The 13753-nt window shown below is 42.6% G+C and overlaps 1 protein-coding gene across 3 annotated transcripts; it reads right to left on the bottom strand.

Moving 5' to 3' along the window:
• On the bottom strand, positions 1–13523 carry CRYZ (crystallin zeta). Of its 3 annotated transcripts, none has more exons than XM_035123626.2 (9): positions 13267–13523; positions 8440–8556; positions 7846–7998; positions 7106–7269; positions 5746–5797; positions 3937–4086; positions 2668–2769; positions 2486–2581; positions 1–1435 (listed from the first exon to the last, which is right to left on the bottom strand). In XM_035123626.2, the coding sequence occupies exons 2-9, from the start codon at positions 8548–8550 to the stop codon at positions 1271–1273; spliced, it is 993 nt and encodes a 330-aa protein (XP_034979517.2). In that variant the 5' UTR covers positions 8551–8556; positions 13267–13523; the 3' UTR covers positions 1–1270. The 3 variants fall into 3 exon arrangements, with proteins under 3 accessions (XP_034979517.2, XP_060132796.1, XP_034979513.2); XM_060276813.1 differs by lacking the exon at positions 13267–13523 and adding an exon at positions 8784–9346; XM_035123622.2 differs by having other exon boundaries at positions 2–1435; positions 13359–13523.
• Positions 13524–13753: the final 230 nt, after the last annotated feature.

Genomic DNA, 13753 nt, shown 5'->3' with positions numbered 1-13753 from the left:
TTCCTGGTTCCTATCAAACGCATGAAAATGAGCACATTACAACAACTCAGAAGAGGTATGAGGAACGTATCCCAATATTTGTTTCACTTGGTCAATGTAAATGTATGCCTACATTGTCAGTTCTTTTGAAAAACTGCGAGGGAAAAGAGCATAGGGGGTTAACCTTAACTAGATTTGAAAACAAACCAGTTTCATAAACTATGGTTTGAAATTTGTTTGTTTCAACAAACCATGGTTGAGATTCACAACAGTTTGCCCAGGTTCGTATGACATGGCAATATGTGGTTCACCTAAGATGAAACTGAAAGGCTCGGGTCTCTCCTACACACACTGAAGAGGTGAACTATTCAAGCCTGAGGCTCAGTATGCTTCATTCACTAAGGCAGGCATCCCCAAACTGCGGCCCTCCAGATGTTTTGGCCTACAACTCCCATGATCCCTAGCTAACAGGACCAGTGGTCGGGGAAGATGGGAATTGTAGTCCAAAACATCTGGAGGGCCGAAGTTTGGGGATGCCTGCCTTAGCCTTACATCAGAATGAAGCCACTAAATCTATACATTACCATTACAAAGAGAACAACAGTGGCTGGTTTGTGCGTACTCTCATATGTGTGGAAACCCTATTTGCACAGTCTTCCCCTCTTCTCCAAAGAGCAAAGACAACACAGGCTGGGTGTGATTGCATACGGATGTACACAGGTACTGATCAAATCACACCTTTCCCCCATATCAGCAGTTGAAATAAACTGGGCATTTTGTCCAAAGAATGGCACTCCTCCTGGAGATGTGGATTACTAAAAGGTAACATGGCTTAAGGATGAGCTTTGTTACCCAAAGACGAAAAGCAAAGGAACTGTTGAGTCTGTCTTCCTTGTATTCTTTATTTTGAAAAGAGGGATTCTGGAACGTAATTCTGTAGTTAGCAAATTAAAGGCAAAACAGTGGATTTCTAAAACTCCCTAATGTAGGCCCCAAAACACGTTTAGCACGTTCATGTGTGGAAATGGTAGTCCGCAATATAGCAATACCGTTCGGGTGCAAAACAAACATATTTTACAAAGACCTGCAATAAAAAAACTCCACCCCCAAACTGCAGAGTGTCTAAGTCAGAAATACAAAGCATGTCATCTTTTTTAAACCTGATATTCAAATATTTCCCCAAATTAGTGTTTATTGCAACTTATACCTGAACCACATTTTGAGGAGTATTCAGAACGTGCTACATTAACAACTGTGAGCAGCGATTATACGATTGGTGTGGAGGCACAATTTAACACATGAGAAGCACCATCTTCCCCAAGGCACCTGGGCTGTGTATTATGTCTTTATGAGCCTCTGCCACCTTCTCCAATGCATATTCAGGGCCTACTGCTGGTTTCAGCCAGCCAGCTTCTACACCAGCCAGAACTGATGCTGCGCATTCACGCAGCTCATCCTAAATGGAGAAGAAAACATTTTTTAAATTGAGCACGAAAGGAAAATACTTCTATGCCCTCCAGCAGTCAAATTCATTCTTCTACATTGTACCCGGGGGTGGGGAGAAGAAAGAATGTAGGCTTGGCTCCAGAGCACTGCAACCACAATTTAGTTTTCGCAGCAGAGATTTCCCAACCCCTACCTGTAAGCCCCGTGGAAAATTCTCCCAAAGGGCTGGAGAAAGGCTTGGATATGGCGGTGGCAGTTATGACACATGTGTGTAGCAAGAGCTGGGAAATCAATCCACCCCCTCCCCACACACCACGCTGCCAACAGTGACTTTCCATGGGACACAGCTGGAGAAGGCTGGAGAAGGAGGAGGCAGGAATTATCCACTGTACAAGAAGGTTTTTGTTTGTACAGTCATACCTTGGAAGTCGAACGGAATCCATTCCAAAGGTCTGTTCGACTTCCAAAACGTTTGGAAACCAAAGCACGGCTTCTGATTGGCTGCAGGAAGCTCCTGCAGGAAGCTCCTGCAGCCAGTTGTAAGCCACGGAAGCCCCAGCGGACGTTCGGGTTCCAAAGAACGTTCACGAACCAGATTTGCAGCATTCGGGAACCAAAACGTCCGAGTACCAAGGCCTTTGAGATCCAAGGTACGACTGTACTCCTCACAACCCAAGCAATAGAGGTTTTTAAGAACATTGTTTCTCTCTAAATGCATGGAGGGAAAAAGTTGCAGGACATATGAAGCCCAAAGAGGCAAGACCAGCTCCTGAAAGATTAATGCTATTGCAGAATATAGTTTCACTGGCCAGTCCAAAGCTTCTCAACAGATAGCAATAGACTCCCAAGAGCTTATGTAAAGCTCCCCAGACTATGAAATGATTAAAGGGGTGTGTGCGCCTTTGGGGACGAAGAAAATATAGGGAGAGATTAAAGAAGCTTTCCAGAACGTCCCATGTTTTGAAGCCAAGCATCCGATCCAGGCTGTGTTACAGAAAAGGCATGCTGGCTCCTCTAAGTGAATTATGTACATACACTGCATGATGATGATTATTTTTACCTTAGATGCAGAGAATAAAGAAAGTCCTCTGATGCTCGATTCTTTCAGCATAGTGTCCCTGGGGTTTATCTCAATGGGACCACGGCTGCCCACAATCTGTCACACAAAGTGGTGGAGAGAATGAGATGCTGACCGCTTAATTCTAAACATTAAGATTCTCATTTATGGGGGTGCATCCCTACCATCACTCGGCCTCCACTTGACAGCAGTTGCAAGTCATGGGCAAGGTTGACATTGGCCAACATCTCTATTATCACATCTATGCCGTGTGCACCAGCAGCTTCCTGCATAAGAAATCAGCAGTTCAGTATCAAAGATACATGGAAGCCTGGCTGCTTTTGTGGTTCACAAGTTATTATTCATATCCTGCTTTTTCGTAAATAATAATAATAATCAAGATGCACACAAAGCAGCTCACAGGCCACTATACAACAAGACAAAGATACACATTACAGCAAACTTTTTCAGCAGGGGGCCAGTCCACTGTCCCTCAGACCTTGTAGGGGGACGGACTATATTTTGGGGGAAAAAAGAATGAATTCCTATGTCCCACAATTAACCCAGAGATGCATTTTAAATAAAAGCACACAATCTAAATACCACCATTCTAAAAAGCAAGAGTCCAGAGCAGAACAACCTGGCTACATCTATCAGCTAGAGAAGGAGCAGCTGCTAGGATTGCCAGACTCAATAGAGGACAGGACTTCTGTGCCTTTAATTGCTCTGCTCTCTTTTGAGTCTGGAAACCTTAAAGAGGAACCAGCAGACCCTTTGCTTGGAAATTAAACAAAGGGTCTGCTGGTTTCTCTTTAAAGTTTCCAGACTCAAAAGAGAGCAGGGCAATTAAAGGCACAGAAGTCCTGCCCTCTATTGAGTCTGGCAACCCTAGCAGCTGCAAGGAGCTCATTTCCCTCCTCCAAACCAGGAACAATGCTTGGTTCCAATTGCCAGTTGCCCTGGAACCGCACAAGCGAAGGGAAAAACACTCTGGCCTCCTGCCGTTGGTCAGACTAATAAAGGCTGCTGATTCAGTTGCAGCCACACATGACTATAAAACCCTCACACTTCCTCTATTAAAGAAGGTTGTGAGATTGCAGGAAGCCAGGTGTATGGATACCCATTTGTATACCCAGTAAAGGGTGCATGTGGTGTTAAAAATGCTCATTAGGAACATAATGGGTGGGAACCTATGGAGCTCTAAGGGGAACTCAACATATCACTAAGGTGAACATTCCAATGGAATGTTCTCCTCTTCCTCCTACACCCCAAAAACTGTCCTAGCCATTCCCCCAATCTTCTGGAGCAGATCTGGGGGGAGGATGTGGTTGGAGGAAGGCACATTATGCAAGCAGAAATCCTTGCACTAACAGGACTTGTTAGCAGAATACTGCCCTCTATTTTACAGTAACTAGTATTCCAGTTACTACTTTGCAGTCTGTGTTCTAAATTACCTTAATCTGAGTGAGATAATCCTTCTTCTTGTGATTAAATGCCTCATGGGCTCCGTTTTGCAAAACTAGTTTCATCCCTTCCTCCGTTCCAGCTGTGCCAAAGACCTTCAGGCCATAAGCTCTTGCAATCTGACATGCTGCTATTCCAACCTAGGTTTTAAAAAGGGTGCCGGGGGGGGGGGAGTGTTGTAAGTTTAACATAGCATTTTCCTTATATAATTATTGACAACAATCGTTTTGAAGGAGGAAATTTCAATAGCAACAGAGCTGCAGGTGACCCTAAATAAGTTGTAAAAACAGTCTGATATAGCATGACTTGATCTCCTACACAAAAACAGTATATGGCTTCTCTTAGCACAACTTCCCTGAAATAAAATCAGGGAAATTGATAATTAAGCCAACCAACAGTACACACTTCTGTTTCTCTTTTATAGAGACAGTAAAATATATCAGCTCAATTACCACTATAACACAACTGCCCAGTCTTCACATTTCAAAGGCAACAACTGCAAGGGACTTCTCATTAACATCATTTCAAGCCCTACTTTGGAAGCAACAGTGTCAAACTTTGAACAGGAAGTACTTTTCAAAGGGTTTTTGCTTAAAAAAGAAAACAATATCTTGCCAAGTTAACATTTTTAAAAGGCACTTCATAAAACAGAAAGAACAGCAATCTTGGCCAGTACGGTCGTACCTGCAGCGAACCAGAAGTCAAGTTTTGGTTTTCGAACGTTTTGGAAGTCGGACAGACTTCTGGAACGAATTCCGTTCGATTTCCAAGGTACAACTGTACTGGATTCTGCCATGTCTCTCATAATAATAATAATAATAATAATAATAATAATAATAATAATAATTTATTATTTATACCCCGCCCATCTGGCTGAGTTTCCCCAGCCACTCTGGGCGGCTTCCAACAGAACAGAACATTAAAATGCAATAATCTATTAAACATTAAAAGCTTCCCTAAACAGGGCTGCCTTCAGATGTCTTCTGAAAGTCTGGTAGCTGTTTTTCTCTTTGACATCTGGTGGGAGGGCGTTCCACAGGGCGGTTGCCACTACTGAGAAGGCCCTCTGCCTGGTTCCCTGTAACTTGGCTTCTTGTAGTGAGGGAACCACCAGAAGGCTCTCAGCACTGGACCTCAGTGTCCGGGCAGAACGATGGGGGTGGAGACGCTCCTTCAGGTATACTGGACCGAGGTCATGACCAAAAGAGGCAATTACAGAGCTTTGACACTTTAATAATAATAATAATAATAATAATAATAATAATAATAATAATAGAAGAAGAAGAAGAAGAAGAGGAAGAGGAAGAGGAAGAGGAAGAGGAAGAGGAAGAAGAAGAAGAAGAAGAAGAAGAAGAAGAAGAAGAAGAAGAAGAAGAAGAAGAAGAATACTTCCAGGACTTCAGGATTAAAAGCCTAAACAGGGCCAGATTTGAACTCCACGCAAACCCTATTCCAGCATTTTCCTCCATGCAATTGAAGTAGTGTGAAGAAATGCAGCTGGTTGTAGACGCAAGCCCTTCCCCCCAACTGAGCCCTGCATGAGCCCCACCTCACCCCATGTGTTGGGGGGCAAGTGGAGTTCTGCTCACGCAACGGGACCTCCCTTTCTCTCCTCTCCCAGAGGGACTCCAACCCTCTGGGATAGAACCTGGGACAGTGTGAGTGGGCTGCAGGGCAGAGGAGATGGAAGTTCAGAAAGGCATATGGATGAGAGAGCCAACCCACTGGGGTGACAAGGCACTGTACTTTACCATGCTAAAGCCCCTTTTAAGCATAAGGTGAGTTTTCATGATACTTACCCCTCCACTTGCTCCATGGACTAGCACGGTTTCTCCTGCTTTAGCAGATCCTCTGGAGGGGGGGGGGGAGAGACACACACAAGACATTTTCAATACAACTGTCTGGATTGTATCTGTACAAGAAATTATATCCAACAAGGAGTTGCCGGAAGTGGCTAACGAAGGATGAAAAACAAGTGTGTACCTTGCTATGCAGCCAACAGTATAGCTGTAGTGAGGAGTTAAAAAACTAAATTAGCCAACATTCAATGAATTTTAATTTGGGAAGAACCCCAGAATGCACTTCTTCTGAATCTGTGTTAGGAAACAACAGTGTTTATGTTGACTGTCAATGTCCCTTAATATTAAATAGTCACAGTGCAGCTACTTTGATGGCCACAAAATAATCCTGTCAGTGATGAGCAGGAAATACAGTGGTACATTAAAAAAAAAAAAAAACACACACACACACACAACCCAACACAGGCTCTGGAGTACCACTGTATTATTGCAAAACAGCCAACTAACTTCCTAACTCCCTGTTAAACACACTGCCATCAGAACAAGCTTGGACTGAAGCCACAAGCACTTTGCCTAGGTATTGATCAATGAATCAATCATTGCATTTGTATCCCACCTTTTTCTCCAAGGAGCACAAGGTGGTTTAAATGGTTCTCCCCCCCTCATGTAATTCCCCACAACAAACCTATGAGGTAGGTTAGACTTAGTGGCCCAAGGTTATCCAGTGAGCTTCATGGCAGCATAGGGATTTGATCCCTGATCTCCCAGATCCTAGATCAGGCATAGGCAAACTCCTCCACAACAGATGTTAGGGACTACAATTCCCATCATCCCTAGCTAACAGGAGCAGTGGTCAGGGGTGATGGGAATTGTAGTCCCAAACATCTGGAGGGCCAGAGTTTGCCTATGCCTGTCCCAGATCAACACTCTAACCCAGGCACCCCCAAACTCAGCCCTCCAGATGTTTTGGGACTACAACGGCCATCATCCTTGACCACTGGTCCTGTTAGTTAGGGATGATGGGAGTTGTAGTCCCAAAACATCTGGAAGGCCAAGTTTGGGGGTGCCTGCTCTAACCACTATACCACACTGGCTTTTTAAATGCTGTCACTCTGTTGCACAAGTACTCCTTTTTTTCTCAGGCTCAAAACAAGAGAGAGAGAGAGGGAGGGAGGGAGGGAGGGAGGGAGGGAGGGAGACAAAGTGCCCACAAATTTGCTGCATTAAAGAACATGGAAAAAATTAGTCTGACTGAACATGTGACACAGAAAAGCCTCAAGGGAATGAACATTGGGCAGAAAGGCCCAAAGTTACTGCATTTTTATTGCTCAAAAGCAATTTTAGGATGTCATTGCCTTACTTTTGAAAGAGAGCATGGTAAGCAGTAAAATATGGAATTCCAATTGCAGCACCTTGCTTGAAGTCCAGTTTATCAGACAAGGAAAAGACTGTGTCAACTGATGAAATGGTATATTCGGCATAACCGCCAGAAATGGTACCAAGGGTAAAACCCCTGTCTCCTTTCTGGTAGGAGAAAACAAATGCACAAGGTGAAGCGTTGTGCCAAAGTGTTTTCTGTATCCTGTGTAAAAATGAAGGCATTTCCATAAGAGTTAAATAAAACCCAATTATATAGGTGAAATACCCACAAGAAGAAGATAACAGCATTACAACAGATCTAATCTGTACTAATTGTTTCCAACTGTTTTTAGACTACAATTCCCATCACCCCTCACCGCTGGTCCTGCTAGCTAGGGATGATGGGAGTTGTAGTCCAAAAGCAGATAGAGACCAAAGTTTGGGAAACTCTGCATTAGAAGAAGCAGAATTAACAACTAGTTTAAAATCCAACACTTTGAAAGCACTTGTGTCTGGAGTAACTGAAGTACCAAAGACTATTTGGCAAAGAATGTAGGCCAAAGTTTGTTAACAAACAAAGGTTTACATTCAAATTTGTAGACAGGAAGGCAGAAATTCAGATGTATAGGGATGACATGAATCATATCCAAGACACAGGAACTATGAAGAGACCCAGTTTAGTAACCAAGATCGGAATTATATTGTATAAAAGATAGCAAATGAGCAACAAAAATGGGATACCTTTAAAGTAGTTACATGTCCTCCAACACCTTGTACTACCCCAGCCACATCTGAACCAGGTGTGTAAGGTAAAGCTGGTTTTTTAGCATGAGTCCCAGAACGAATATAGGTCTCCACTGGATTAATGCCACATGCATGAACTTTAATGAGAACCTGCAGAAGAAAAGGATATTTGTTGAACAACTGAAAGAAATTTGGTACCTTCATTTTCATGCCAAGTTGTTTGTTGTTGAATGTCAAATGTGTTCAAAATACAAGCAGCATAAACACTTATTAAGCATTAAGAACACAAATCCTTTTTTCTTTCTTTTTTTTGGTAACAGGCAAACCAATGTTAATTCCCTATAGAACTTTTGCAGGATCCTTTATAAAACAGGTAACCACAAAAGTTATACCAGTATTGGCAAGCAATGGCATGTACAGATGTCAGGATTGCTCCCCAGGGCTGTGTTCTGTGGGATTTTTACTCTGTTTGCAAATTCATTCTGCATGCTGACTGACGCAGAAAAGTTTCCAATAAACTATTAAATAGCAATAATGCTAATTTCAGTGTGTGCAGTATTTATATATCCAGTTCAAGGTCTTTGTTTTTACCTGGTTCTCTCCTGGAATTGGCAAGGGAATATCTGCTTGAAGCTTAAGCACTTCAGGTCCACCAAATTCAAACACTTTGACAGCTCTCATCACATTTTTCCCGGCTGCCATAGCAACCTGAAAAATCACAGAGATAAAATACAGTACTATCTTAACCTCCACGCTTTTCCCACTTCAAAGAGAAAGGATCAAATTACTTGCTCTTAAATCAGAGGTTCACCATGCATTTCATTCTGTTCTAACAATGTGCTTCCAATTGGAGGTTTTTTGACTTATACAAAGGAGAACTAATAGTTTCACTTTGGATAAGAAATGAATCAGATCGCAATCCTGTATCCACCTACTGTAGCCTTATTAGCTGATAAGGGTCCTTAAGTTGCGCCCAGGCAGGGACAGGGACAGTCAATAACGACACCGAGGGTTGAATCCAGAGAAAGAATTTAATTCTTAAATTTAAGAGACTCTTGGTGATCAAGCTTCACGACAAGAGTAAAGAAACACGAATTTGCAAACATTCTTATATACTTCTTGGGCTCCTTTCCCCCTCCTCTGTAAATGTGTGCACGCAAGGGGGTCATGGGTTACAATCCCATATAAGGAAAATCCGTATCCTGTCCTTCTCATAAACACAACGGGGTCACAAGTACATATAAGGATCTTCCTGTGCCCGGTTCTTCTTGTAAACATATGCTGACTCATGCTACCCCAGTAGCATCCTCAAGCAGCCTTGAGTGGGGGGGGGGGCTTGAGTCCTTGACTATCTTGCCTGTTCTATGCGTCAGACTGATAGCATTAGACAAGGCCAGCCATCCGGCCTTGATAGCAAGCTGGGCATCCTTGTTCCTTTTGCTTACATTACCCTTTGGCACACAGAGAGAGGCAAAGAAAAAAAAGCATTTTAAGCAAGACATCCCAGGGATATTGGGGGGGGGGGCGCTAAGCCATACAATCAGACTTATACAATGCAACTATATGATCAGATTTAGCTCAAGAATACAATTGGCAAACCCCTCCCTTCACTACCTGGGAATAAGCCCCATTTATTTACATCTTAGTAGACAAATACAGGACTGCACTGTCAAATATGCAGATGCTTGCGCAAACACACACAAACCAGCTTAGAAAGGATACCTTTTGTCACATCTTCAGGAGACCTTACAACTGGAGTTACACGAGCTTAAAAAATAAATAACTGAATCCCCATTTTTAAAAGACTTTATGCCTGGAGAAGAGTTTGAAATCCAAATAATGGGAATCACAGTAGTTAGGAATCATAGGTGGGGAAAGTCCTATATCATTCAGGTCCTGCTTGTAGGATTCTCATGGACATCTGGCAGGTCACTATGAGAACAGAGCAACTCCTTCCATTAGGTTTTTACGCATGGGATGCAGCTCCTGCACTGGCAAGGGGTTGAGCTGGATGACCTTTGAGATTCCTGTCAACTTTTAGGGTTCTACAGAAGTGGCTCATTCTCCCTCACAGCCATTTTAACCAGTATTAGAAACTCAGATATAGAAGCTAATTGCCAAATGGAACCTTAAACCTAGGTTACGGCTGCCACAATGAAATGTCCAGACACTTTTTTTTCCTTTTTTTGCAGGGGAGTTTGTTTGTTTGTTTTTATCATCATCATTTCATCATAGCTGTCAAGTTCTCCCTTGTCTTAAAGGGAAATTCCCTTAATCTGAATAGGCTTCCTCGCGAGAAAAGGGAAAACTTGACAGCTATGCATTTCATTTCATTTCATTTCTATACTGCTTTATATTTTAAAGGAAAAACTCTCAAAACGGTTTATAACACATTAAAACATCAAGTAAAACAATTGGGACTAAAACAAAATTCAAGTTTCAATGAAAAAAAATGCAAGTGACTTTTTGCTATCCCAATATTTATTTATGTACTTGATTTATATAGCTGCCCAATAGCAGAAGTACTCTAGGAAGCCAGTGTGGTGTAGTGGTTAAGAGTGTCAAACTAGGGCAGGCATCCCCCAACTGCGACCCTCCAGATGTTTTGGCCTACAACTCCCATGATCCCTAGCTAACAGAACCAGTGGTTGGGGAAGATGGGAATTGTAGTCCAAAACATCTGGAGGGCCGAAGTTTGGGGATGCCTGAACTAGGGCCTGGGAGATCAGGGTTCAAATTCCCACTCAAGTCATAAAGCTCACTGGGTGACGTTTGGCCAGTTGCAGCCTAAACCTACCTCAAAGGATCATTGTAGGGATTAACTGAAGCAGGGATGAACCATGTACTCCTTGGAGAAAAGGGTGGGCTGTAAATGCAATAAATAAGCCCTTCTGCTTACCTGCTTAAGAAAGCTGGAGGAGCCAGCCACACTGAGATGTCAGTTGCCAACGTGGCACTCAAAGATTTCCAAATGGTTGCAATTGGACCTGCACCAGTCGCAAAACATACCTGGCTCCTGGGGCATTTTGAACACTGATTTTAACACCTGTGCTGGCTGCTTTCTTCTGCCTAACCTGCTTCTGCTTCAAAAACGCTTGGCGTCAGCCTCAAACAACTTATCGATAAGCATGGAATCAGAACCCTGGGAGCAAGTTCACTTGCATTTAGGAAGTAGCCATACAGATCTTAAATTGTGGCCCTTGGAACCATCTCTTGAGGGGAAAATGAAGGGGTCCCAAACTATTTCAAGTTATCCCTGGCATTCCAAGATTGAGTAACTACTGACATTAATTCAAACTCTGCATTCTGGCCTAAATCAACAATATCTCATTTAGGCTGTAAATTGTAAAGTCACCCATGGAAAAAAGGCAGGGGGGAGACAGAAGGTTCTAGAAATTTGATCAAAAATCTCTGGGCACAGAAAAGGCCATATGAAAGCTAATAAGAGGCCTTCTATTGCCATCCTTGCTAGTTTCCTTGTTTTAGAACCTGCTGCAAGAGGTCTCAAGGACACCTGAGCACCCCTTCAAGTAGACAGCCCAACTACATATGAACTGAAATGCCATTAAAAGGGGTTTGGGTGAGGATCAAATTATTTTTATAAGGTTAACTGTACCCTGCTAACACTGCGAGCCAGCAGCCCATGAAATGTAAGTTCACTGCCACTGATAGTAACAACCAGGTACTGTACTTAAGGAATCCAAAACTGTAGAGAAGTATCTAAAGATGCAGGTATCTGTTTAAAATTCAGTGACAAGATTTGACTTTTAAATGGCTACAATGAAATGCAATACAGTGGTACCTCGGATTAAGTACACAGTTGGTTCCGGAAGTCTGTACTTAACCTGAAGCTTACTTAACCTGAAGCGAACTTTCCCATTGAAAGTAATGGAAAGTAGATTAATCCGATCCAGATGGGTCTGTGGAGTACTCAACCTGAAGTGTACTTAACCCAAAGTATGAGTGTAATTGGTTCTGGAAGTCCGTACTTAACTTGAAGCGTACTTAACCTGAAGCGAACTTTCCCATTGAAAGTAATGGAAAGTGGATTAATCCGTTCCAGACGGGTCCGCAGAGTACTTAAACTGAAAGTACTCAAACCGAAGTGTACTTAAACCGAGGTATGACTGTACTGTAATGGTCGTCTAAACACTCCAGACAGTGGACCTTCATATAAAAATAGGTATTTTACTTCCTTACACACACACACACACAGAGAGAGAGAGAGAGAGAGAGAGAGAGAGAGAGAGAGTTTTCATTTGTAAGATGTTAAGGTAGACTCCTTTGCTACCATAGGTGCATCTATCCATGTTAATATCTGTATTTCAACTGCAACCAGCATTAACCTTTGTATCCTTTAAAGCCAGTAGAATTTAGATGAGAATAATTTTTAACTTTGACTGCTGTTGACATAACAAAGGTCATCTTAGAGGTGGAAAAAATCAAGCCAAAAAGGGACAGAAACAGATCAGCTTGAAATGATGGCAATGAGAAAAGAAATATATTCCCAACTGCCCCTACCACATACCAAAAATGTCTCACATTTCTACTCAGCAACTATGGTTCAGATGTACAGAACTCTGTAGTTTACTCTCTTCCCCATACATGAGAGCAGTCTTAGACCTCTTATTTTAAACATCACTTTCTGGACTTGTTGCCATCAAATTGGCACTTTCAGCAACTATTCTGAAGCTGTTTGTAACTGCCAAACAATACTACTGTAAATATGTGTCTTTTCTAAAATAAATTCAATAGCTGCAACAAGTTGTAGCACAGTTAGAAACATTGTAACTCTCAATTATCAGGAGAATGGACAGATTCAAGTTTCTCCTGAACCTCAGTGTGCATGGGTAACTTTGCCAGATTCTTATTTTAGAAAACACAGCTGGTCACATGCTTCAGAATAAAAATAACTTGTAACTTTTCTTTCAAGGTTGCTCTACATTTGTTTGTTTGTTTAAAAAAAATAAAACAAAAGTAAGAGATAATGAGATAATAAAGAGCCCAAATCAGTGGGACTGGCTGCCAGCTAGGATCTGGTATCTGGTGGAAAGTGTATACAGTACACTAAGCATGCACCCCCCTCCCGCCCAGCAAACACATGTGGCTAACCAATGCCACAAGGTCCGTGCTATCAAAACACCTGCTTTTTTTGTAAGCAGCTGCCCTAAATAATACACTAATCTGTACTTTTGTGCATTTCCTTTGCTTTTACATTAAGGGTGGCTTTAGGACCCCCCCCCCCCAAAAAAAACACAACACCCAGTTGCGATGATCACACTGACATCCTAGCATTGGTCAGCTAGTTAAGACACATTGCTTGCAGAGGTGCGTTTATATTCAATTCAATCTCCAATCCTTTTTATGCCTATAAGACACGCGCGCGTAATGCAATGCCCAGCAGCAGGGAAAACAGACCTAGATCCTATCTCCGCAACGCATTCCGCTACATCCTAAAGCCCTCCTTGCCAACTGTGGATGAGAGGGGAAGCCCATTTTACGTCACTCACCCTCTTGATGTAGAACGACGTGATTGCGCGCCTAGCCAAACGAGCTTCACTAAATCACAGCCTCGGTTCGCCTACTTATCTTCGACACGCCTGCGCAATGCGCTCTTTCCGGGTTCACGCTAGAGCAGCCATCTTTTCGGAGTCCCGTAAGTTCTAGTGCGCAAGCGCCGCCGTTGCAGAACCTTCGCAACCTTTGCTCCGGCGAAGATTCTTCCAGGGCGGCGCGCGCGCAGTAGAACACGTGTCTACCCTCGGCGTCTCCTGCTCGCTTAGCAACTCTCTTAATTGATATAATTAAAACTTATAGGTGCGGTTTTTAATACTATAACAATATAGAAATCATTTTAAAACCAATCATTGGTACAATTAAAACTATATAGTAAAACTATGCTTAA

Source organism: Zootoca vivipara, chromosome 7, assembly GCF_963506605.1.
Source record: "Zootoca vivipara chromosome 7, rZooViv1.1, whole genome shotgun sequence".
Classification (NCBI taxonomy): domain Eukaryota; kingdom Metazoa; phylum Chordata; class Lepidosauria; order Squamata; family Lacertidae; genus Zootoca; species Zootoca vivipara.
This window is presented reverse-complemented; position numbering and strand designations above follow the sequence as displayed.

Coding starts and splice junctions, on each gene's coding strand:
- CRYZ (XM_035123626.2), bottom strand. CDS start 8,550: ATGGCAGCCGGGAAAAATGTGATGAGAGCTGTCAAAGTGTTTGAATTT. Junction 5,798..7,105: donor TACCATGCTCTCTTTCAAAA/GTAAGGCAATGA, acceptor CCCCCCCTCCAG/AGGATCTGCTAAAGCAGGAG. Junction 2,770..3,936: donor ATTATCTCACTCAGATTAAG/GTAATTTAGAAC, acceptor TTTCTTATGCAG/GAAGCTGCTGGTGCACACGG.